Source organism: Hemitrygon akajei, chromosome 10 (genome assembly GCF_048418815.1).
Source record: "Hemitrygon akajei chromosome 10, sHemAka1.3, whole genome shotgun sequence".
Classification (NCBI taxonomy): domain Eukaryota; kingdom Metazoa; phylum Chordata; class Chondrichthyes; order Myliobatiformes; family Dasyatidae; genus Hemitrygon; species Hemitrygon akajei.
In genome coordinates, this window is record NC_133133.1 from 159,260,017 (window position 1) to 159,287,272 (window position 27,256).

Sequence of the window (27,256 nt, forward strand, 5' to 3'; positions counted from 1 at the left end):
TTTGTTCTGATTAACTCTGCTTAATTTACTCGACTCGAAATTAACTCAAGTCTGAAATATCAAATGGAATTCTTAAATACCAACTGCAACTTGGAGAAGCACTCATTTTTAGATTAACAGCAGGACTTGCTTTTATTATACGTTTCTTTGGTGCCTTCATCCTGCATATTTCTCTTTCGTTGTTCTGAGAATAAGATTGGCCCAGATTTCACAATCGGACACAGTGTGACAATGCTTGCCACTGACCTTGAAGAAAGACTTCAACAGAACTTAATGATCTCCACTTTTTTTGACCTTGGTTGCCAGTGTTCTTGTATTGATTGGGATCCCTGGCATCCTGAGAATGTCACCAAGTCAACGGAACACATGATTCTCAAAACCAGGAAGATGAGGCAAATACTTTAGTTAATATTTTAAAGACTTTACATTAACAGACGATTGAGATATATATAAAAAATCTGAAATATGAGTATATTTAATTTAAAACAATTAAAATGCACTTGAAGATTTTTTTATGTGAAGTGATCTATGTAAAATTATTATATCTACACAATTTAGTATTTTTAAAAGGATTTGCTAAGTATTAAATATGGCATTAAAACTCATTTCACAGTGAAACTGTTTTAAGTTCTTTAACAATATAAATGTCAAATTCTTTAATATTCAACCATTTTTCTTTATTTTGGTAAACCGTGCAAGACATTGAATATGATTGAATCACTGACAATTGGGCAATTTTCCATTAAACTACATATAGAAGAATGACAAGCTTTGATAATGTTGCTATCATAACAATTGTAAAATCGGAATCAATATATTTTTCCTCAGATGTCTTTACCTTTAAACTTTAAAAATATATACGTTTGGATTGTTTAAAGAGCTTATTGGACTTGTTGAACTCAAAGATTTCAATCATGTAAAACTGCTAGAGTACACAAATGCCAAGGGCAACTATTTAATAAAATGTAATTCTGGCAATCTTGTTACAAAATTCTTTTGTATATAGATAAAAGTTCAAAACCGTAAGAAGTGAAAATAATTTTAATAGAAATGCTTTCATCATTAATGTTCATTACTAAAATTAGTTACAAATAGCAATAAATTTGTTGTTCTAATTTATGTTTTCACTTTGTGAAAGTGACATCAGGCCGCTGAACTGATGTGAAAATTAACATCTATTTTTGAAGTTACGTGACTGATGGATCAACCTGTCAGAATTAAATCCCACTGGAAGAACCTCTTATCCAGCAAATGAGGAAATTATGCTTCTTCCAATGAACCAATCACTTCAGATACATCTATTGATAGATGGAAATCCAGACCTTACTTGAAAATGTATCAAACACCTCCCAGAAAGTGACTTCAAGGTCAGCAATAAGTGTGTCTAACCATTTCCCCCAATAAAACATCAACATTCAGTCTCATGCTTTAGTGTGTTTGATGTACTTAGTAACTTGTACACCAACTCCAGCTGGATTTGTTTGGACTATTTTATTCTAACACCTAGTTTAACATTAGAAAGGTCAGAGTTTGTTAATACAGTCTGCATTTATAATTCATATAAAACGGGTTCTACCTCCTTTCAAACATCAGGGTTAATTTTGCTACAATCTTTTTTGTAACTCTGTTATTGAATATAAAGGATAATTGAAAATACAGAAATTAACGTCAATATCACCACAGGAAAACTTCCAGCAAACAAAATACTAGATTTGAAACACACATTACAGGCAAAAATGTAACAAACTGGGTTTTATGTCTACATTTTACTCTGCAAATAATTACAAAACATCTTAGCAAAATGTTTTCATTCAAAACATTACTTTCAGAAGCATTTGTCAAAGGTGAGGAGGCAGTTAAGACCTTCACATTGGATTAATTAAATCACAGCTTATTTTGGGAGACAGGATAATAGTTGATCTCATTCCCTCTGTCATCCATAACCTAAATCCAAACTTTCTGACAATCTCAGGGCCATTCTGTGAACCAAGGCATATTTGTAGAGAGGCAAAGGGAATTAAGGGTTTCAACGCCTGTCTACTTACTACAAGGTCTTCCATGGCACATAATTAATTGTGATATTTGCTTGAAGAGCATCAATAATGTGAACATTTTACAAACTACATCTATTCTCTGACAATAATCGGTGACTGATGAATGACTCTGAGCAGTACTAAGACCTCTTAAGCATACAGTGTAAATAGAGACAAAAGGTTTTATTCCAAAATAATTTGTAGAGTGGCAATAAAAATCTTGCACTTAAGTACATACTTTAGTCTTTAATATCATACACTGTATTTGTAATATTTAGGAAAGCACACACTTTCATCAGATCAAATTATTCAGTAACTTCTACCTTGAAGTATTTAAGGGTGCAATGGAGAGAAACCTTCAAAATGAAAGTTGTTTTAGCTCTGCATTCATGTGCCTTAAATTAATTCTCACTGTTGGGCTAAAATTTGCCTGTTACCTATATCCTCTCTGCAAATATTACTTAACTTTGTCTGATTTTGCCACTTTCTGTAATAGCTGTCTTGTCTTCCAAACCACATTGTAACAAGGTGCTCTGCCATTACCTATTATCAACTATCTGAAAACTTAAAATATCAGCATTTTACTAATCAATGGGGTCACTTTAATAATAATATGTTGTGAATATTAATTCTGGTCTGCAAAATGAGGTATTTTGTGCAGAAAATCCTTGCAGTTTTTGTACAAGGGAATATCACTGCTCCAACTTTAATCTTAAAAATGCTTTTCAATTAATGAAGAGTCACATAATGCTCAGGTAAAGATCAAGGAACAGAAAACAAAAAAAGAACACAGTGGTTTAGGATGTAGAGGGGTCAGTGGACCCCAGGTTAGGATCCCTGATCTAGGAGATGGTAGGTTACTATAATTTAGATCACTTTTAAATCGAACTGTGTTCTCGTCAAGCAGTATCAAGTACAAAAGGCAAGACAAGTAAAGATAAAGCTGAAGGAATGTCTTTTGCATCCTTCGATATTGCAATAATATTTTTTTCAAGTGAATCTTACTTCCTAACTTTGTGGCAAAAAGCAAAAATATATTCTGAAGAAAAAATATTAATGAATGATGTTGTGCTGCTGCAAACAACACTCCCTCAATTAGTCCCTGCATTAAAAAGTGTATCCTTGGGCTATCTGAAAGTGTTTCTCAAATGACAATTTAATTTTACAATACTTATTGCAGTGCAATCATCGTTATGATCTACTTAGATATCAGGTTAAAACCAATCCTGATCAAAGCCAGTTCCAACTGGGCACAAATCTAAGGACATATTAGCCCCAACATTTTCACAGATCAGGCCAAACACAGCTTTGTTTAAAACCTTGTTTCAGGCACACAGCAGGTACCCATTTATCCTGATATTACCAGTCATATGCATCTACATTATCCCCAAGCAAAACCCTTTGCAAGGTCCATTCCTTTCTCCTCATCTTCCAGTTAAACTCACTATGATGCATCCTGTAGACTTACTGTGCCGTTTTTTCTAATCTCCATGCCTATTTCAGCATGACCTTTGTACAGCAACTGTCTAGATACACACACCCCAAAAGCAATCCTTTGTCCCAACATGAGCCATTCCACTGTAGTTGTGGGGTGACAGAACACCTTGTTCCATACTATAAAGTGCTGCATCAGCCCAGTCTAACGATACGTGACCCAAATATATCATTGGGTTCGGATTAGTTAGCCATACTCCAAAGGAAATGGCCCATAAATAGAAATTATAATACAGTTCTTCTAGCTTACTGGAACAAATACTTTTTTTCTAAAGAATTGCTAAATCTATTCATCTATATAAAGTTCAACATCTTAGCTTTAACATTAGGATAAAAGTTGACCTTGGTAGCTCTTGCTGAACATGGAATCAGTTCAGAAGCAGCCAACAACAATGAACGGCTACATTATGGACATGCAGTCAGTGCAGACTACAGAGGATAGATTTCTACCCAATTATCTCTAGAAGTATAGAATGCTCCATGTTATTTTAAAGCATTTTCATGTTACTTGCCATGGTTGTGTTCACAAGGAATATTAAATTTCAAAGGATTTTGTAAAGTTGTGCATCACACATTATTGAAATATTTTAGAGACTCATCTCGAAATGAATGAAAATTTCAAGTTGGCTTCATCATTTAACAAAACTTGCGTTTTCTTAGTCCATCAACTTAACCTGAGCTGCTTAAGGGGAGCTAATTAGCTCAAAAGTTGCTGGCCAACTTTTATCAAGAGAACAGACGAACGTATGGGATGACAGTATGGTACTCTAACTGCAGCAAGACAGATTGCAAATCATTAACAAGGCTCAGCATGTCATTGGGACTCGACCACTGGACCTGGAGACTTCCTACAACTCTTGATGGCACATCTGAAATATCATTAAAGACCTATCCCATCCCAGACACTGTCTGTTCAATCTCCTGCCATCTGGTAGGAGATACAGAAACATCTTAACCAAGATAGAAAGACTGAAAAACAGCACCTTCTCAAGGACTGTTGTGCAGCTGAATAATGATACACTCCAGCTTATCAGTTGGCCTCTGAGTGTTATGGACTATCAAAGTCACTTGATGCTTGTAAATATGGGATTTTTTTTAAGTTAAGCCATACCACATGCATTAAAAATATCTTTTTAGTACAGACTGGAGAAGCACTGCAATTTCATTGCCTCGAGCAATGGCAATAAAGTTCTACTCTATTCTCCTCTTGCACTTTTCCAACCCCACTTTGATGAGCATCTGATTTACCTGTTTAAAGTGGATGGTCATTTTAGTTTCAATTACCTGCAATCAAAATTATTCAGCATTGGTATTTCAGCAACCTGTTGATCTTCTGGTTGCATTTCATAAACGGCATCCAAAATTTTCTGCTGGTCATTAGGGTAAGTGATTCCAATCTGAATAAAAAATAAAAAAGTGCTACAATTTATGCTCACACTATGTCAATGTTTTGATTGGAAGCAGAACAAAGCTTTAATTTCCACTGTAAATTGTAACAATCCTAATATTTATACTAAACTCTCTATATCTCCTTTCCTTCTACATCATCTACCTAGGGAATCTATCAGATGATTTTCATCTCTATCTCAGATTTTAATCTTTATTCCCTCTTCTCAGGAATCACCGCTGTACTTTATTTCTTGTCCAAGACACTTGCCTAGAATGGTCCCCAGTCTTACTGCTTCATCTCAAGTTCTGCAACATTCAAATATCTGCTGCACAATTTGTTTAACCGCTGAACTCAAGTTATGGTGACACCCTATCAAGTTTGTTTGGGACCTACTCTGTTTTACAAAATCATCCTCCCTTTCAAAAAGACAAAGAAAGCCTACAGATTCTCTACTGCTCAGCCAACCTTTCACATTTACCAGGTACAAAGTGGTCCTGATGAAGGGTCTTGGCCTAAAACGTCACCTGTTCATTCACTTCCGAAGATACTGCCTGACTTGCTGAGTTCCAGCACTTTGTGTGTGTTGCTTCAGATTTCCAGCATCTGCAGCATCTTGTGTTTATCAAATGGTCATGGTTCGTTATCTCAGTTACGACCACCTTTCCAGTTACTTTTCCCCCTTCCTTACATTTCAAGATAAACTAATCTATCCTCCTTCTGTCCAGGCTTAGAACTCAAAACTCTTTCAGGCTTTTCCTCTCAGATGTAGCCTTGTTCTTTCCAACCTAATCTCTCTGCAGTCCCATTCTCATTTTTAGCCAACCACTGAGATTCCTTTCCCAATCCTTGCGTTAACTCACTTTCTTACCCTTACTCCTTGCCACCGTTCTGATGGGTAATGAATGGTGAAATAAAGAAGAAACTAACAGGTCTCAGTTTCAGGATAAAAGAAACACAAACTATTCCCATTTCTTACCAGGGGTGAGGCTAAAAAAGAGCGAAGGTAGTTTAAGGACAGAGTTAATGGAAAAGGCAAGAGGGTTAGTTAGCTGACTTGGATGATCTTATAGTAATGTATAACCTAGCCAGGGTTGGAGATGGATAGATAAACCATTCATCCCCATGTAAAGCAATTTGGCAGGACTGTATATGGAGGTAGGGGATAAATTCAAGTTATTTGCATCATAAACAGACAGCTTATTCTCATAGGAAGAAGGGAGTGGAGGGAATATCAAGAAATCTGTTAATGGTTAAAATGGTCATGCACAATTCATGACAGAGTGTGGTAAGGTACCTGTTCAGCCCATAAAAATGAATTTTTACTGTCGATGCCTCTTAAAATTCTGCTTGGTCAGAATGTTGAAATTATAAAGTGCAGTTGAAATGTGACAAGGAACATTCAAACATGGAATGAAATATACTAAATCAAAGTGTGCTGAAAGTTTTGCTTTTCCTCTGACAGTTAAAATGTATACTGAAATGAGTAATTTTGTCCATTAGTTGAATGAACATTATTTGTAGTATTAGAAACAGCATCAAGGTATTGTGTGAACTTAATGAGTCAATTCTGTGTCAAACTATGAACCTTGAAGCCCTGACTGGTTTATGGACTGTTTGCCATAATCAGACAGCTTAAGTGACTTTAGTACAGTGGAAGGCAGTGTTTTACATCCCAAGTATAGATACATGCATAGATTCTAACACCATTTCTGTTGAACAGTGTATATAATGACAGGAAATTACTTATGTTTATTTAAAATCCGATATGACATTTAAAGTTATTGAGTGATAAGCTAACATTCACAGATGAACATGCAGACATCATGAAAACATAAAATTCCCCTTTCTATCCCCCAAAATCAATTGCAGTGCACATTTAGAAAGCCTTTTGTACATGAGAATTTAGCAAGGTACAAGGTTCAAATCTTTGAAAGAAAAAGGAATAAAGCCAACTTTTGAGGTGCTGATTAAAAATAGCAGATATGCAACATCACTCTTTCTGAGTATTCCAAAACACTTTGTACAAAGAGGGTCTTATGATATTTGGCCACCACTATAATGTGGAAAACATCAGCCAGTTTCTGCAAAGTAAGTTAGACAATAAGACCATAGGACGGAGGAGCAGAATTAGGCCATTTGGCCCATCGAGTCTGCTCTGCCATTTCATTATAACTGATCCAATTTTCCTCTTGGCCTCAATCTCCTGCTTTCTCTCTGTATCCCTTCATACCCTGACCAATCAAGAATATATCAACCTCTGCTTTAGATATACATAAAAAAACTTGGCTTCCATAGCTGCCTGTGGCAAAGAATTCCATAGATTTACCATGCTCTGGCTAAAGAAATTCCTCTCATCTCCATTCTAAAAGAAGGGCTCTCTATTCTGAGACTGTGTCCTCTAGTCTTAAGCTCTCCCACCAAAGGAAACATCCACATCTATATTATCAAGGCCTTTCACCATTCAACAGGTTTCAATGAGATCACCCCTCCTTCTTCTGAATTCTAGTGAATACAGGCCCAGAACCAGCAAATGTTCTTTATATGACAAGCCATTCAATCCTGAATCATTTTCATGAACCTCCTTTGAAACCTCTCCAGTTTCAGCACAACCTTTCTAAGATAAACAGCCCAAAACTGCTCATAATACTCCAAGTGGGCTTGTAGCTTGTTAAGCAGCTTCATGTTTGGCAACTTGTCAAAGGCCTTCTGAAAATCCAGTACACAACATCAACCAATTCTCCTTTGTGTATCCTGCTTGTTATTTCTTCAAAGAATTTCAACACATTTGTCTGGAGATCATGCTGATTACAGTCTATTTTATCATGTGCCTTCAAGTACTCTGAGATCTCATCCTTAAAAATCTATTCCAACATCTTCCCAAGCACTTATGTCAGACTAACTGGCTTATAGTTTCCTTTCCTCTGCCTCACTCCCTTCTTGAAGAATGGAGTGACATTTGCAATTTTCCAGTCTTCTGGAACCATCCCAGAATCAAGTGATTCTTGAAAGATCATTACTAATGCCTCCATAATCTACTCAGCCACCTCTTTCAGAACCCTGGGGAGTACACCATTCAGTCCAGGTAACTTATCTAGCTTCAGACCTTCCAGTTTCCTAAGGGTCTTCTCTCTAGTAATGGTAACTTTACACACTTCATGACCCCTGACACCTGGAACTTCCACCATACTGCTAGTGTCTTCCACAGTGAAGACTGATGCAAGATACATATTCAGTTCATCTGCCATTTCCTTGGCCCCCGTTATTACCTCCCCAGTATCATTTTCCAGTGGTCCGCTATCCACTCTCGCCTCTCTTTTACACTATGTATCTGAAGAAATTTTTGGTAGCTCATCTAGAAGGAAAACTCTGATCCTCAAACCTCTGGGGCAGGCTTCTGGAGTACACCCTGGGGAAAAATCTGAAGCTGGTGCCCCTAAGGCAGTTCAACACCGACCCGCAACTCCTGGTGCCAAACTGTATCAGTCTCTGCCGTTCTTTTGGATTCATCAGCTGCTTGGAGAGGGGGAGCTTGCTGCGTGAGCCACAGCTTGCTCTGTACTGATCTGGCTTGCAGGTGATGTAGACAGATGCAGCATCCATGATATAAAACTCCAATTTATTAGCTTGGAAAACAACCAAATGTAACTCAATTATTCAAATGTAGCTAATCTGATAGAGACAGAGGAAACCGTAGGCCGGTTAGCTGAATATCTGACACAGGAAGAAGCTATTACAAATGGCATTATAACAGAACACTAGACGGAGGCAAATAGTTTTGAGGAAGGAGAACCATATTTGACCAATTCATGGAAATACTTTGAACAGGTGCTATGGTTAAGAGTTTTCTTTTTCACTTCAGAAATTTGGAAACATGCTCCTTTTGACTTTCATCTAAGCAATTGGTATATATTGTACAGTTCTAATCTCAGGACTACTTCACTAGTTACAACCTACCTTACTGAAAATAGCCATTTGCTCCTACTTTCTGGTCTCAGTTTGCAAAGTCCGTGCTAGTACATAACTCATTACTATGTCTCCTGAAAAATCATGAGACTGGACAAACTGTGTCCATCCAATACTAACAGTGAAATGCATTACATTTCCCATTTTTGTTTGATGACCACGTAAACAGTCCAGCATGTTTATCAGTTTCTTAGATGGCTTGAGATAAGCTAATTAGTGCCTGGTTTTGGGCCAGAAGGCTGACAGTAAATTATTTGAGAACACTGCATGACATCTGTTTTTTTTTAAAAACAGCAACATTGAAATAATTATAGTTAGGTTGGTCTACTTTCGCTTGTCAGGAAGGGCACTTCTTGACAATCAAACAAATAAGGTCTGCATGGATCTATCAATACAAACATTTTATTTGTTTGAATATAAAATGGATCTTTAAGCTTAATTGATTTACTAGTTTTTTCATTAGATTTGATTTCTTCACCCCATCACACTTGCTTGGGTTCTGAGGGGATCCAATTAGGTAGCCAAGATCTAAAAGAAGTACAGAGTATCAGTGCATTTAATTATGAAGAGTTCACCCGGCCTGATCTCATCCAAATCTGAATACTGACAACATACTCAACCTTGTTGAAAGGTTGAACAAGTTAGGTTTGAAAGGTTGAACAAGTTAGGTCTCTATTCATTTGAGCGTAGAAGGTTGAGGGGGGATTTGATCGAGGTATTTAAAATGTTGAGAGGGATAGATAGAGTTGACGTGAATAGGCTGTTTCCATTGAGAGTAGGGGAGATTCAAACGAGAGGACATGATTTGAGAGTTAGGGGGCAAAAGTTTAAGGGAAACACGAGGGGGTATTTCTTTACTCAGAGAGTGATAGCTGTGTGGAATGAGCTTCCTGTAGAAGTAGTAGAGGCCAGTTCAGTTGTGTCATTTAAGGTAAAATTGGATAGGTATATGGACAGGAAAGGAGTGGAGGGTTATGGGCTGAGTGCGGGTAGGTGGGACTAGGTGAGATTAAGAGTTCGGCACGGACTAGGAGGGCCGGAATGGCCTGTTTCCGTGCTGTGATTGTTATATGGTTATATATACACAAAATGCTGGACGAAGGGTCTCGGCCAGAAACGACGACAGTGCTTCTCCCTATAGATGTTGCCTGGCCTGCTGTGTTCCACCAGCATTTTGTGTGTGTTGTTTGAATTTCCAGCATCTGCAGATTTCCTCGTGTTTGCTGATTACTGACACTCTTTTTGACATCCTACTTCAACCTCATCCTTATGGGCTTGGGTCTGATAGCCAGGCTCTTGTAGAAATGAAAGCAGCAGCTGTTCAGTCTTCCTAAAGCAACTTTGATACAATTAACTAAAACAACCATACAGGTGGAATGACTTGGACCACACTGGAAATTAAAATCAGTATCTTCTTCATCTGCACATCTAGCCTTTCCTTTTAAATCTGTCACCGGAAAATTTTATCAGTTGAGTCAATATTGAGCGAGCATCCAAGTAATACTGCTCAAAATAACTTTTCAAGAAAGGAAGCAATTATACGAATTTAATGTATTGAAATATTTGATCTGAGACTTAAAGGAAATACTAATGTCTATCATTAGTATTTTGTCGAACAATGTTGAACAACCAGTAATTCTTTGTGACAGGTGAATCTGTGGTAGCATTCTAGCAGGCTATACTCTGTCTCAGGCAAGACCTGAGAAGACAACCAAGCAACAGTGAGGGATTGGAAGACAATGAAGTAGGGTGCATCAAATGTGATGAGTCAAGCTGTGAGATGAATCGCAAAATCCAGCAACACAAACTAAGCCCAGTGAGTTTGTAAAGTTGGAGATGTACAGTTAAATAAAGATCACTTATGTTTATATATTAATAACCTACTTCCATGTCCAAGCATAATGAAAAGGATGTAAGCAAAGGAAATTTTGCTACCAAGTCTGTCTTTTTGTTACAATGGCAAAAGACCATCATTGATACAGCAGAGCAAGTTTTCCAATCGGTGATTGTGAATAACCACCACAGTACTCACAGTCAGATAAGCATACATGCCTATACATATAAGTATATTAAATATGCACATATCTAATTTCTGAGCAATCAGTATGTGCTGACACACAAATTATGCCAAGTAGTACCACAGAACAGTGTCTGAACTTCTAAATTCTAGATTTGCCCCTAGCAACACAGACATCAATCACTCAAAAGTTAATGAGGAATATGTCTGCTTACCATAGAGGTTATAGTATAGCCTGTGTGTTAGCAAGGTTGCTATTTTTGGAAGTATACTTAAAAAAATCACAGAGCTCAGTTGTGAGTGATTTATGTTCAAAGTAAAATAAATATAATTGCAATAGCTGTTAAAAAAGAGGTCAACCTTTTTCTTGTGTCTGTGCTATAAAGATTTTTGACTAAATATCATAAATGAAAAAGAATTTTTTTAAAATGCAAACCTTTTCAAGATCTTCCTTCCCCATTGTTATAAGATCTCTCAAAGATATATCATTCTCCTTAAATGCAACAACAGAAAACATGTTAAAATCAGAAGCAAGGAATTGAGGTGCACTGATAAATAATTATGTTATAAAATAACAGTTCCAACAACTCTTTAGGAATATTTGTTGTTAACTTGTTCATAATTAATTAAACCAGAGGTTAACTTCTAATGATAAACCACGTAAAGTTGAAATATTTCCATATTATTAATTGCTAATCATTTACAAATCATCTTCCCATTGGTCTCAGATAGTTTTTTTTGTGTAACAAGTAAAATACCTACCATGAAACTACAATTAACCACAAAGCATAGCAGCACCAATTTCCATGAGTAAAAAAGTCTAAGATACCATTACAGCATTCTTCTTTGTACCCAATAAACTATAATGACAAGTCTCCATTACCACAAAGTAGGGATCTCGAAACTGATTGCTACATTTATACACAGACAACTTTTCGTTCCTCAACATGTATATTCAAAAAAAGTTTGAGAATGTGCCTGGGACCAGCTTATCTTGCAAGTACGCAGATTCATGAGAGTTACTCAGTAGAAAACGAGGAGTATTTGCATTTGTCCTGCAACATAGCCTCTGTTTTAAGAGCTTACAAATAGTGCACATTCAGTTAAGGTCTTCGAAAACAGTAAAATCAAACAAGCATGCCACTGATAAAAGATATTTCAATAATTAACTTGAGGACTAATTACATTGCTAATAATATTTTCCATTATCAAGAAAATAAACACACCTTAAATAACTCCTTAAGATGTTCAAGATCAAGCCCAGACAGAAATAGTTCCATTTCACCAAAAGCTGAAACTGAACTATGAAAACTGATGAAAAAGAATGTAAATAAGATATTAAAAATTTCTTACAAAGGAATGAATTAATATTCCCATGAAATATACTTCTGAATCCATTTTCCAAAGATAATTTGGGTTCCATAAAAATATAAAAAGGAATTTGATTCTAATAGTAGATATTACAAATGAACATAGATCAACTCTGTATACTTCTGCATTATGGAGGAGTTGCATTCCTAGAGAATTGTAATGTCTCGATTTTCCATTATGCAGACCCTGCTTTCCAACTCCATTGAACAGGATTTGATAAGCGATCTTGAAGTAAAGGAGCCATTAGGAGGTAGTGACCATAAAATGATAAGTTTTTATCTGCAATTTGAGAAGGATAAGGGCAGATCGGAGGTGTCAGTGTTGCAGTTGAACAGAGGAGACTATGGAGCCATGAGGGTGGAGCTGGCCAAAGTTAAATGGATGGATATCCTAGCAGAAAAGACAGTGGAACAGCAATGGCAGGTATTCTTGAAAATAATGCACAAGGTGCAAAATCAGTTCATCCCCCGGAGAAGGAAGGATTCAAAGGGGGGAAAGGGGCCACAATGGTTGACAAAGGAAGTCAGAGATTGCATAGCATTAAAAAAAATAAGTATGACAGAGCTAAGGTGAGTGGGAAGACAGATGATTGGGAAATTTTTAAGGAACAATAGAACTTAACTAAAAAGGCAATACAGGGAGAAAAAATGAGGTATGAACGCAAGCTAGCCAGGAATATAGAGGAGGATAGCAAAAGCTTTTTTAGGTATGTGAAGAGAAAGAAGATAGTTAAGAACAATGTTGGGCCCTTGCAGAATGAATTGGGTGAAATTGTTATGGGAAACAGAGAAATGGCAGAAGAATTTAATAAGTACTTTAGATCTGTCTTCACTAGGGAAGACACAAGCAATCTCCCAGATGTATGGATGGGCCAAGGACATAGGGTAACAGAGGAAATGAAACAGATTGACATTAGGAAGGAAACAGTGATGAGTAGACTGATGGGACTGAAGGCTAACAAATCCCCAGGTCCAGATGGTCTGCATCCTAGGGTACTAAAGGAGGTGGCCCTGGAAATTGCGGATGCATTGGTAATCATTTTCCAATGTTCCTTAGATTCAGGATCAGTTCCTGAGGATTGGAGATTGGCTAATGTTATCCCACTTTTTAAGAAAGGAGGGAGGGTGAAAACAGAGAACTATCATCCTGTCAGCCTAACATCAGTAGTGGGGAAGATGCTAGAGTCCATTATTAAAGATGAAATAGTGGCATACCTAGATAGCAGTGATAGGATTGAGCCGAGCCAGCATGGATTTACCAAGGGCAAATCAGGCTTGACTAATCTATTGGAGTTTTTCGAGGATGTAACCAGGAAGTTAGACAAGGGAGATCCAGTGGATGTAGTGTACCTCGATTTTCAGAAGGCATTTGATAAGGTCCCACATAGGAGATTGGTGGGTAAAATCAGAGCTCATAGCATTGGGGGGAAGATATTGACATGGATAGAAAACTGGTTGGCAGATAGAAAGCAAAGGGTAGCGGTGAATGGGTGTTTCTCGGAATGGCAGGTGGTGACTAGTGGGGTGCCACAGGGCTCGGTATTGGGACCACAGCTGTTTACAATTTACATCAACGATTTAGATGAAGGCATTGAGAATAACATCAGCAAGTTTGCTGATGATACTAAGCTGGGTGGCAGTGTGACATATGATGAGGATGTTAGGAGAATTCAGGGTGACTTGGATAGGCTGGGTGAGTGGGCAGATACTTGGCAGATGATGTTTAATGTGAATAAGTGTGAGGTTATCCACTTTGGGAGTAAGAACAGGAAGGCAGATTATTATCTGAACAGTGTAGAGTTAGGTAAGGGAGAAATACAAAGAGATCTAGGAGTCCTTGTTCATCAGTCACTGAAGGTGAATGAGCAAGTGCAGCAGGCAGTGAAGAAGGCTAATGGAATGTTGACCTTTATTACAAAGGGAATTGAGTACAAGAGCAAGGAAATCCTTTTGCATTTGTACAGGGCCCTGGAGAGACCACACCTGGAGTATTGTGTACAGTTTTGTCTCCAGGGTTAAGGAAGGACATCCTGGCTGTAGAGGAAGTGCAGCGTAGATTCACAAGGTTAATTCGTGGGATGTCCGGACTGTCTTACGCAGAGAGGTTAGAGAGACTGGGCTTGTACATGCTGGAATTAAGGAGATTGAGAGGGGATCTGATTGCAACATATAAGATTATTAAGGGATTGGACAAGATAGAGGCAGGAAATATGTTCCAGATGCTGGGAGAGTCCAGTACCAGAGGGCATGGTTTAAGAATAAGGGGTAGGTCATTTAGGACAGAGTTAAGGAAAAACTTCTTCTCCCAGAGAGCTGTGGGGGTGTGGAATGCATTGCCTCAGAAGGCAGTGGAGGCCAATTCTCTGGATGCTTTCAAGAAGGAGCTAGATAGGTATCTTATGGATAGGGGAATCAAGGGATATGGGGACAAGGCAGGAACCGGGTATTGATAGTAGATGATCAGCCATGATCTTAGAATGGCGGTGCAGGCTCGAAGGGCCAAATGGTCTACTTCTGTACCTATTGTCTATTGTCTATAATCCCATTCATTTCCCTGAATAGTAATGGTGTGAGGTCTAGAAGGAAAAATTTTTTGGCTCTATTATATGCATAAGAGAAAGGTACATTATTTTAATTAACTATAAATGGATGTTACATTGTTCGATAAAATAGGTATCATAGCAGAGATTCCCTTGTCAATTTTGCAAAACAAATCCCTCAAGTGTCTCTTACTGTGAATCATCAGCCTGTGATCCTTGTGTTTGGTAAACCAGTGCAGTCCTCTATATACATCTTCTATTTATTTTTTCACTACATGAATTTTATAAGATGAATTAATTCATAACCAATGAATAAATATCCTCACATAATATTTCTTCAACATTCGTTATTTAATGAAAATGAAAGCAAGATATTACATATTCTTATATCAAGTAAATATTTAAATGCAATTCTATGCAACAATTTTCTTGTGCTTAATTTTAAATTTAAGAGTAGTTAATCAGGAATAATTGTTTAAAAATGACTAAGGACATAGTACATTACAGCACAGTACTGTCCCTTCAGCCCACGAGCTTGTGTTGATCTTTTAACCTACTCCAAGATCAATCTAACCTTTCCCTCCAGCATAGCCCTCTTTTTTCTTTTATCCATATGCCTGTCCAAGAATCTTTTAGATTTCCCCAATGTATCTGCCTCTATCACCACTTCGTGTTGCGTTTCATACACTTACCATTCTTAGTGTAAAAAATTTACCTCTGACATTCCTTCTATACCTTCCTTCAATCACCTTATAAGTATGTCCTCTTGTATTGCTGCCCTGGGAAAAAGGCACTGGCTGTCCACTCTACCCATGCCCCATATCATCTTATGTACTGTAGCTCTAACAAGCCACCTCTCATCCTCCTTCACTTCAAAGAGAGAAGCCTTCGCTTACTCAACTTTTCTTCTTAAGTTATGTTCTCTGATCCAGGCAGCACCCTGCACCCTCTCTAAAGCTTCTACATTCTCTCTGTAACATGGTGATCAGAACTGATCATAAAGAGTAGTTTAACCAGTTTTATAGAGCTACAACATTACCTTGTGGCTCTTGAATTCAATTCACTGACTTATGAAGACCAACATACCATACAGCTTCTTAACTTGCGCAGCAACTTTGAGGGATCTATGGACTTGGACCCCAAGATCCCTGTGTTATTCCACACTGCTAAGAAGTTGTCATTAACCTCATACTCTGTCTTCAAGTTCAATCTTCCAAAGTATATCAGTTCACACCTTTCCAGGCTGAACTCCATCTGCCTCTTCTTAGCCCAGCTCTGCATCCTATCAATGTCCTGTTGTAAACTACAACAACCTTCTACACTATTCTCAACACTACGAACCATCCTGTCATCTGCAAACTTGCTAACCGACTCTTCCACTTCCAAATCCAAGTCATTTATAAAAAAGCAAACAGTAGTGATCCCAGAACAGTACCCTTTGGAATATCATTTGTCACAGATCTCAAGGCAGAATACACTCCATTTACTACAACCCTCTGCCTTCTGTGGGCAAGACAATTCCAAATCCATGTAGCCAACTTTTCCTGGATCTCATGACTTCCTGAATGAGCTTACCAAGCAGAACCTTGTCAAATGCCTTGCTAACATCAATATACAGCACATCCACCGCTCTACCCTGATCAATTTGTTTTGTCACTTCCTCAGAGAAGTCAAGTCAGATTTGTGAGACATGACCAGCACATCACAAAGCCATGTAGATTATCCCTAATCAGATGACGCTCCTTAAAATACTCGTACATCCTGTCTCTAAGAAGCCTCTCCAACAATTTTTCCCACCTAATTCCTAGGATTATCCTATGAACTTTCTTGAAAAACATCTGTAACACTCCAATCTTCTGTTACTATTCCTATGGCCAGTAAGGGCACACAGTTCATCATCAAGACCCCAGCAATTTCTTTCCTCACTTTCTGTAGTAGCCTGATGTATATCCCACTCAACCAGGGGGATTTACCTATCCTATTGCTTTTCAAAAGATCCAGTACATCCTTTTTCTTAACCTTGACGTTCCAGTACATTATCCATTCTACTATGAATTTACATCCCTTTCACTGGAGAATACTTAAGTAAAGATTTCACTGAGGACCTCCCTACCTCCTCCTACTCCAGGCATATATTCCCACTTTTAATCCTGATTGGTCCTACCCTCACTCTAGTCATCCTGTTCTTCACAGATGTGTAGAATGCCTTGAGGTTTTCCTTAATCCTTCTTGCCAAGGCCTTCTCATGCCCCCTTCCAGCTCTCCGAAGTCCCTTCTTAAGTTCTTTATTGGCTACCTTATCTCTCTCAAGAGCCCTATCTGATCTCTGCTTCCTAACAGTTAAGTATGCATCTTTCAACCACTTCACTAAATGTTCTATCTTTGCTTTGTTAATCACGGTTACTTCAGCCTACCATCCTTTCTTTGCCTCAATGGACAAACTCACCCAGAATCCCATGCAAGTGCTCCCTAAACAACCTCCACATTTCTGTTGTGCATTTCCCTGAGAACATCTGTACCCACTTTACACTCCCAGATTCCTGCCTAATAGCATCATAATTAGTCCTTCCCCAATTAAATACTTCCCCTACAATCCACCATCCCATCTTTGTCTGAGGCTATGCTTAAAATCATGGAGTTGTGCTTACTGTCTCCATAATCCTCTCCTACTGACAGAACTGTCACCTGATCAGATTCATTGCCCAATACTAGATCCACTATTGCCTCTCCTCATACTGGCCTGCCCACATGTCAGGATGCAACTTACAAATTCTGCCTCATCTGAGCCTCTTGCACTGAGGAGGTGCCTGTCAATATCAGCGAAGTCACAGGCACCGATGACAATAACCCTGTTATTTTTGCACTTTTCCAAAATTTTCCTATTAGGGAAGCCTTTAGAATACTCCCAACAGAGTGATTGTTTTGCAGTGAGGATGATTGGAAAATGTAAAATTTGATGAAAACCTATGAAACATCAAAATAGATCACAATACCTTACAAGAAAATGCACAGTTAATTACCTGACACTGTTGTTTCCCGTATTAGAACTATTTACAAAGTATTTGTAAATTGCCTCATCTTTAGACATGTTCTGGAGTTTTTTTGATAATGATGTAATTGAAGTTACTTTGAGTAACATTGCCAACTGGAGGAAGAGGAAAAAAAGATCCTTTTAACTGCCAAGAATCAGAAGAGTGATCCTTTTTGCATGATATTTTTCGTAAGTAGTCTATATATGCAAGAGTATATATCAGAACGCCAATTTTAAATTTGTAAAGGAATCATATTTAAAGTTATACATTAAACCTGTGCCCGCTGATTGTGGAGAGATGCTGTCAGCTTCATTATCCTACAGCTCTGCAATTTAGTTTTTGAGGACACAGTCAATATGCTTGGGTAGTTTTTTGTTTTAGTTATTATTTCATCAATTTATCCACTTTGACACACAGGAATAATCAAGAACAAACAATTAAGGATTCTAAATTTTGTCAATGAACACAGAGGACACAAACCACTCTCATAAATGGTCAAATGGCAAAAGAATTATGTTTAAGGACTGCATTCAGCTATGATACTTAGCAGTGCTAAGTGATTTGCAGGCATTGTAAAGATTTTTTGAAAACCCTCAAAGTTCAATTTAATGCTTTAACCCATAGTGAAACATATCAGAAAAGTTAAAAGTACAACCATCTCACTGGTAGTTAATACAATTTTTATCTTAATTTGGTCTATAAAACAATCTACCAAGTTCACCTAATGTTACCCCTTTGTTTTTGATGGTTACCTGCGAATGATGTTTTTTCTCAGCAATTTCAGCTGCCGTTTCTCCATATTTGGTCTTCAGTGTCTTATCAGCTCCGAAGTCAATTAACTTCAGTGCTGTACTTTTGTGGCCTTGACTTGACGCCCATATTAGTGCCTATGAAGGAAAGTCCATTTTCAGGCTTGCAAAAATTGCAAAATGTAATAATCATCAGTAAAATAATGGCAGATATTTCTAAATAGCTTCAAAATTAATTAAAAATGCATACCAAGGAATAAACTAACATGAACAAAATTTTAATGACTCCCTCTGCAAAATCAAACTACTATCATTGTTAAATGTTAGTAATGCTCTAGTCATAACTTAGCCACATTCTCTCCTCCCTGTGCAGAACTTATTTACCGAAAAGTAGTTTATGCTTCAACATAATCATGTACTAAACAACTGAACTACTTTGAAACAAGAAATGATGTTCACATTCTACTCCAATTAATAAAACTTGACCAACGGTGCCTACTGTGTAGCCTCTGTCATCTTGGACATTTACTTCTGCTCCGTGAGACACTAATAGTATAACAGTCTGAGTATGTCCTTGTCTGGCCGCATACATCAATGGGGTCATCTGACTACTGAAAAGGGGGAAAGGTTAAAGTTATTATTGAAATACAAATCATAAATACTCCTCATAAAAATAAGAATTTAATTAATGTCGAATTTCAAGAGCATAAATAATCTTCTATATAGGTCAATATAAAACTCAATATTTATTCAACTAATTCAATTAATTCAACTGTATTATTTCCTGGAGAAGTTGTGCATTAAAAGTTTTATCTATAGTGAAAAACTGCAATAGTGTAGTAGGATACTATACTTTAATATCCTTCCATTACACAGAGAAGGGATCTCCAGGTAACTTGGACTGAAATAGTTCTGAAGATTAAACATGTATCAAAAAGGTTTACAAGTTAACTGTAATCAAGTTAACTTCAGTGATAGGAATACTCATAAGTTTGATTTTGTTTATGCACAAACAGCACTAGTTCGTAGGCAAATAATACCATGGATACAGCAGATTCAAAGCAACAAAATTGTTTTCTTTGTAAGATATAAGAAATCATGGTCCAAAACTCTTTGACTTAAGTATTATTAATGCCAAAATATATTAAACATTTTTACCACCAGAGGTCCATCAAGAGCTTTAGAAGTTCATAAAGACATAAACTAAATGGGATGTACTGTTCTTGAAGGACATTTAACACAACATTGCAAAAAGGAAGCTAGGTTAACAACAAAGCACTATAATACAGGTAGTCCCCGATTTACGAACCGAGGAAGGAGAACGCCGTCCGCCATTTTAAGTCGGATCGCGACGCTGTCTGCCATTTTAAGTCGTTGCTGTTGACACTGTGTTGAGTGTTTAACTTTGTACTTGGCTTAAATTTTTCTTAGTAAGATTCACCCTGACCAACCCCCCCGCCCCCCGTACCAGTCAGCTGGTGGCGCAGAGAGATCAGTGTCGGGCTGAACAACGGAGTTCGATCCGGTGATAGGCCATTCCCGTGCCGGGTTGATGTCTATCCAGTGACTCCCGTACCATCTGTTGGGTTGATGTTGAGGTCGCAACTCGACCTCATAAAAAAAAAAACACTGCCACCTCCAGTTTAAATTTCCACGCGGAATATTATGGATGATCAAATACCCAAACCCAGCACAGCCCCCTCTTGTCCCATTTAGCCTGTCTCAATGCGGTGGTCCTTAGGACCCAGCGGACCTCGGGAGCCGGCAGAGCTCGGCCCGCAGTGTTTCTGCTCCATTGACAGGAAGTGATCGCGATTGAAAATAAAGTGGAAATAATAAAGCGTTTGGAAAGAGGTGAAACGCCATCGGTCACTGGAAAAGTGTTAGGCTACAGTCAGTCAAGGATTGGAACAATTTTAAAGGATAACGGATAAAGTGAGAATAACGGAGCATGTGAAAGGCACTGCCCCAATGAAAGCTATAATTGTTACTAAGCAATGAAGTGGCTTAATTATTGGAATACATACATTTCTTAAGTGTTTTATATGCATAGAAAGGTAAAATATATACCATATACTAAGACAAATGTTTGACTAACTGATGCTAAATAATACCGGATGTATTTGTTCCGACTTCCATACAAATCCGACTTAAAGACGGATTCAGGAACGGAACTCGTACGTAACCTGGGGACTGCCTGTAATAATAAAGTTGATTTCTGAAATTAAGTTTAAAGCATGCAGAACAGCTAAATGATAAAATAAATGATTCCTATAATCAACTAAATCCTATAATTCCCTTATGTTATTAAAAAGCTTTAAAATATTTAGAATAACACACACAAAATGCTAGAGAAACTCAGCAGGTCAGGCATTTATGGAGAAAAATAAAGAGTCAATGTTTGAGGCTGAGACTCCTCATCAGGACTTAAAAACGAGTTTTCAAGTGGCTACAGAGGAAAAAAAGTGAAGACGATAAATATCTATCACATTAATATTTAATTGTGTGAGCAGTACGAGAGCAGCTTCCCTTTGCAAAAACATGAACTGACAAAATCAAATCCATTAGAATATAATGATTCTGGATAGATCACCAATAGAAAGAACTGGTTACAGGTGTGCACAAACAACATTTAATTACAACATGGCAGGAGGCTAGTTTTTGTTATTTTGTAGCTCTAAACAACTTAGTCCACTTCAAAACAACAACTACATAGGTTAATTGGTCATTGCAAATTGTCCCGTGATGAGGTCGGGGTAAATCAGGTTTGTCAGAGATTGCTGGGGCAAAGTGTCTTGAAGGGCTGGAAAGGGCCACTCCACACTGTATTGCTAAAATAAATACCTAATATTTCTGATCAAATTTAATGATTTGATCATTACTTTCAAGAAGGAGCTAGATAGGTATCTTATGGATAGGGGAATCAAGGGATATGCGGACAAGGCAGGAACTGGGTATTGATAGTAGATGATCAGCCATGATCTCAGAATGGCGGTGCAGGTTCGCAGGGCCAAATGGTCTACTTCTGCACCTATTGTCTATTGTCTATTTTAAAATTTAAAAATCTATTGGTATGTTTCAGAAGTCCCTATGTGTAAGCTACTGTCCCAAACCTATAGTCAACTCCTCATTTCCCAGCAAAAAAAAGTTTTCCTGTACTTGCAATGTACATTTGACCAGGTTTTCAACTCCTACACGTATAGGTGGGTGATAAGACTGAATGCTCTCGGTTTGCTGCAGAGAGGGAAGGGGTTGGAGAGGAGAAGGAGAGAGGCTTTGTGAAGTACAAAAACACCCAGGATTTTTTATCTTACAAACTGAATAAAGCTAAGCTGAAAGCATGTTGAAGCCTGAGTTTTGAAGCTGTATATTCAAGTATGTTATTTGTTGCAATTACACAATATCACGAGGTGTTATGATAAATGATGCCTAAATGCATAATTGTACACAGCTTTATTCTGCATTCCCCATTTTTGTTGTCTTTACCTTTCTCTGCTGTAGCCATTTAAAAGCCTTTTTCTAGATCTGAAGACACCACCATTTGGAGCATGTTGTAGTCTTCCGACCAAGAATTAAGCTTTTTTTGAGAAAGGAAATTAATTTTGTGAGCAGTTTTCTTTCTGCTGACATAGTATTTAATTATAGAGTAAGGGCTCCTACCTGCTGGCAGTGTTTGGATTTGCATTTCTGGACAACAGCAATTCTACACACTTCATCACTTTTTCTTCTGACTCAGTGCTAGCACAGGCAGCCATCAACACTGAATATTGATCTAGATTAAAAATAAACCATTTATGACAAGTATATTGATGAAATACAAACATCTATAGGAATATGTGAAACAATTAGATGCAAGTATGTGAATACATTTGTAGTCAACAACTGAGACAGCTCTAACAGTTGCTTCCACCAATACAAGTAAATCATTGTTTTATTTCACTAAATTAATTAGCTAAAACTGCACTTTATTGAGTAAGTATGATTTTGAGGTAGTGGAAAAATAAAACTCCTTATTTGTGATAAAATGAATCCTTTTAGGTAGCAAAAAATAATTTTTGTTGTGATTACAGGCAGTCCCCGGGTTATGAACAAGTTCGGTTCCTGAGTCCGTCTTTAAGTCGGATTTGTACTTAAGTCGGAACAAATACATCCGGTATTATTTAGTGTCAGTTAGTCAAACGTTTGTCTTAGTATATAGTATATATTTTACCTTTCTATGCATATAAAACACTTAAGAAACATATGTATTCCAATTAAACCACTGCGTTGCTTAGTAATAATTGGAGCTTTCATCGGGGCAGGGCCTTTCACATACTCCATTATTCTCACTTTATCCGTTATCCTTTAAAATTGTTCTGATCGTTGACCGACTGTAGCCTAACACTTTTCCAATGACTGATGGCGTTTCACTTCTTCCCAAATGCTTTATTATTTCCAATCGCGATCGCTTCCCATCAACAGAACAGAAACACTGCGGGCGGAGGGTCCCGATCTCAGCCGGCTCCCGCGGTCCGCTGGGTCCCAAGGACCACCTCACTGAATTCCCTGGGTCCTAAAGTCCACTGCACTGAGACAGATTAAATGGGACAAATGGAGGCTGTGCTGGATTTGGGTATTTGATCCTCCTCAATATTCCGCATGGGAACTTAAACTGGAGGTGGCAGTGTTTTTTTTTCACAAGGTTGAGTTACGAGTTCGACATCAACCCAGCACAGATGTTATGGGAGTCACTGGATCGACATCAACCCGGCACGGGAGCGGTCTGTCACTGGATCAAACTCAGGAACCTCCGTTCCCGAGGCCGGCACTGATCTCACTGCGCCACCAACTGACCAGAAAAGGGGGTGGGGGGGGGGGTCAGGGTGAATCTTGCTAAGAAAAACTTAAGCCAAATACAAAGTTACACACTCAACACAGTGTCAACGGCAACGATTTAAAATGGCGGATGGCGTTGCGATCCGACTTAAAAGTGGCGGACAGCGTCACAATCCGACTTAAAATGACGGATGGCGTTCTCCTTCCTCGGTTCGTAAATACGAGTGGTTCGTAAGTCGGACGTTCGTAACTTGGGGACTGCCTGTATTTAAATTACAGATTTGTACAATTGATAAATTGCTTTGCTGGATCAAAAATGGTTTACGAATACACACAATACTATTAACGATATGATTTACCAAATTCTCACAAAACTATTCAATAAATTTGAGATTTACCACAGAAAACATTAGCGATTCAGCTGAATGTAAAAAAAAATGTGAGGAATTATACAACAGATTGTCATTGAATGTTAAGTATGTTGTTTCACTATGCAAAACATCTACTTTCAGTTTTATACTAAACAAAATAAATGCTCCATTAACCTCAATAAATGCATGACATATTTTATAAAATATCTAAGTTAGAATTTTGATGCATGCATGTTAATTACTTCCTTTTGAAGCCTCAAGCACAAATTACTCTTAAACATCTGTTCTGTAACTGGAAGCAATATGACTGAATAGCTCAGTCCACTGGTGCTCAAAGATGTGGCTAATTTAAAAAGTTAGGATTTACAAGTGAAAACATATACAATGGAACAAAGGAGGTCAAGAGATTTTACGTCAACCTACATCATGCCCATTCAGAAAATTAAATAGGTAGAAGTTATGTGAACCTTTGGTCAAGGACTGTTCCTAATTTTGCTTGTTTCTCTTTTCTACTTGCAGAAACATTGCCCAATTCTTCTAGTCAATATTATTATACTACCAATGTTGTCTCTGCAAAATCTTCCAAACTCACTGGAAGAACAACCAAATCAATGAGTCCATAATTACACTCAGGCCTCATCATTCGCATCTAACAACAGACCCCTGATACAGGTAATCAATTCTGAGCTCTGTCACAGGAAGAGACTATCAAGCTGAAAAGATTCAAGGATGTACTTAAAGATAGCTTGAAGAAATGTAAGTTCACTCCTGACACTTGAAAATCCCTGTCTTATAACCATACAGAGGAGCAACAACTGAAATAATATTGAGCCCATATATGTCAGATGCTCTCCGAAGGCCTGTATAATGGAGCACACTACCCTTCAATTCAATCACTCATCCTGCCAGGCAGTTTCTTCCCTATCAAAAAAATCTGTGGTTCCCAGACTGGCCTCTTCAGTCAATTTAGACGTAAAAATTATACTCAGTCCGGAGGCAATGCTCAAGCCATAGAGGAAGGAGGAAGGTTAACAAAGAAACACCTGAAGTTAATATAGCCTGGATTAACAGTCCCCCGTCCTTGCAGAAACAGTGTTCTCAAAATTACACAGGATTCCATTATGCATTGATTTGATTGGAATATTTGTAGAGCTCATAAGTAGCCTTCTTCACTTGTTTGTTTGCTTATCAGGTTTCTTTTTGTAAGTACCTCAGGTCCTTTTTTAATGCTGAAACGCTGTATATGAAACACAATGTGCTCAACTTCAAGGTTTGTACGCGTAGAAAATATATCAAGGGACTAAGACGTGCAGTGATCAAAGCTGACCACGATACAGCAGCGTCTTGACAGCTGAAGGAAACTAGTGAACTAGCAAGATTACTTCATCGGTTTCCCTCAAGGAATCGATGAGGATGGCAAATTAAATATGTGTGGGGCAATGGAAGCATCCTAGTCCAGGGGAACGTACTGAGAATGAAAAATAAGGCCAAACACTGAAATGTTGGAAATAATGAGGTCTAGAGTAGGCAGAAGCAGCAGCAGCAGCAATATTGGAAATGCAAGCCACAGAAGACAACATTGAAAAGGTTAAACTAAGCATTCTTAATGGTGATCAGTAGGTAGAAATTGGAAATTGTGTCTTAGAACAAGCAGGCTACACCTGAAATCAGCTGTGTAAACTTGGTGGACGTAAAATTGAAGTTTGTGTGAAGGATCAGAGATGTTGACCAGTGAAACCCAGGAACTACAGACCCACAAGTCTAATATCTGCAGTAGGTAAGTTAGAGAGGATTCTGAGGGATAAGATATACACCCATCTGAAAAGACAGGAATCGATTTGGTGTGGTGAGTATGGATTTGTGCTTAGGAGACATCTTAAGTGTTTTGATGTGACCACGAAGGTTGGTGAGGGCAGGACAGAAGATATGGCTTATATGGACTACAGTAAGGCGTTTAATAAAGTTGCACATGAAGATACACGAAGATCCTAACTCTGGAAAGTTAGATCATAGAATCCAGTGTGAGCTAGCTAAATGGCTTAATGGAAGGCAACAGAAGGTAATGGTGGAAGGTTGTTTCTCAGACTGAAGGTCCATATTATCGGTGTGCCTCAGGGGTAGGTGCTAGGCCCTTTGTCATCTATCACCTATATTAACAATTTAGATGAGAATATACAAGGCACGACTAGCAGGTTTTCAAATGACCCCAGAACAGGTGATACAGTGGATAGTGATGAAGTTTATGAAAAATCATAGGGGGATCTTCATTAGCTGACTAAGTTGTGCCAGGTATCACAGAAAAGAGGGACCTTGGAGTTCAAGTTTAAGTTCACGGTTCCCTAAAAGGGGAGTCACAGCTGGATAGGGTGGTGAAGGAGGCTTTTGGCATTCTGGCCTTCATTAGTCAGAGCATTTAAGTATAGAGGTTTGGAGGTCATAACATGGTTGTACCAGATTAGTGTCTGCAGTTTTATTCACCCTCCTATAGAAAAGATGTGGATAAGCTTTGTAAGGGCATTGCCAGGACTCAAGAGACTGAGTTAGAGAGAGAGGTTGGAAAGGCTATGGTTTTTTTTTGGAGTGTAGGACACTGAGAGATGATCTTGCAGAGGTGTTAATATCATGATGGGCATACTGTAGCTAAGATGAATGCAGTCAGGTCATATCCGCCCACGGATGGGGCATCAAGAACTAGAGGTCATAGATTCAAGGTGAGAGGGGAAAGATTTAATAGGAACTTGAGCAGCAACATTTTATTTTAAACAGATGATGGTAAACATGTGGAATGAGCTGCTACAGGAAGTGATTGATGCAGGAACAATAATAACTTTTAAAGTGCTTGGATAGGGAAAATTTAGGTTAGGGGCCAAACGTTGGTAAATGGGACTAGCTTGGATGAACACCTTGGTCAGCGTAGACCAGTTTGGACAAAGGACTGTTTTCATGCTCTATAATTCCATGACTCTAACAGGGTTGAAAAAGTTCATGATATCGGTTGAATATGAAATCGGAAAATTAGGTAACATCATATTCAAAAAATCTCTGATCTGTAAATATCTAAAAAAAAACCCATTTTTATTAAATTATATTCATTAGACAATTGTTCAAAAGACATGAAACAGTTATCCAAAAATAAATCACGAAAACATATTATACCCTTCATTTTCCATACCAAAAAGGCTTGATCCATGACAGAGGGTTGAAAGAAAAACTTCAGGCTTAAACCCTTATCAAAAGGGTTTAATAGCAATCATTTATTATATGATTATGAAAATATAGTCAGATATATCTGATAAAATTAAAAATGAATGGGAGAAGGAACTTCAACTTTCTCTACCTATAGAAAAATGGGAGAAAATTTTTCAATTAGTTAACTTTTCTTCTATTTGTGCTAAACATAAGTTGATTCAATTTGAAGTGGTACATAGGTCTCATATGTCTAAAGATAAATTAGCTCGTTTTTACTCTCATATAAATCCGAT

At 37.9% G+C, this 27,256-nt stretch overlaps 1 protein-coding gene across 1 annotated transcript in view; it reads right to left on the reverse strand.

Moving 5' to 3' along the window:
• asz1 (ankyrin repeat, SAM and basic leucine zipper domain containing 1) overlaps positions 1-27,256 on the reverse strand; it is an 80,652-nt gene that overhangs the window by 19,554 nt on the left and 33,842 nt on the right. The window contains exons 4-10 of the mRNA XM_073057705.1: positions 22,249-22,360; positions 19,088-19,199; positions 18,592-18,726; positions 17,828-17,952; positions 12,124-12,208; positions 11,334-11,390; positions 4,812-4,924 (exon numbers count right to left, since the gene is read on the reverse strand). Coding sequence (XP_072913806.1) covers positions 4,812-4,924; positions 11,334-11,390; positions 12,124-12,208; positions 17,828-17,952; positions 18,592-18,726; positions 19,088-19,199; positions 22,249-22,360 — 739 coding nt within the window. The remainder of the gene's footprint in view (positions 1-4,811; positions 4,925-11,333; positions 11,391-12,123; positions 12,209-17,827; positions 17,953-18,591; positions 18,727-19,087; positions 19,200-22,248; positions 22,361-27,256) is intronic.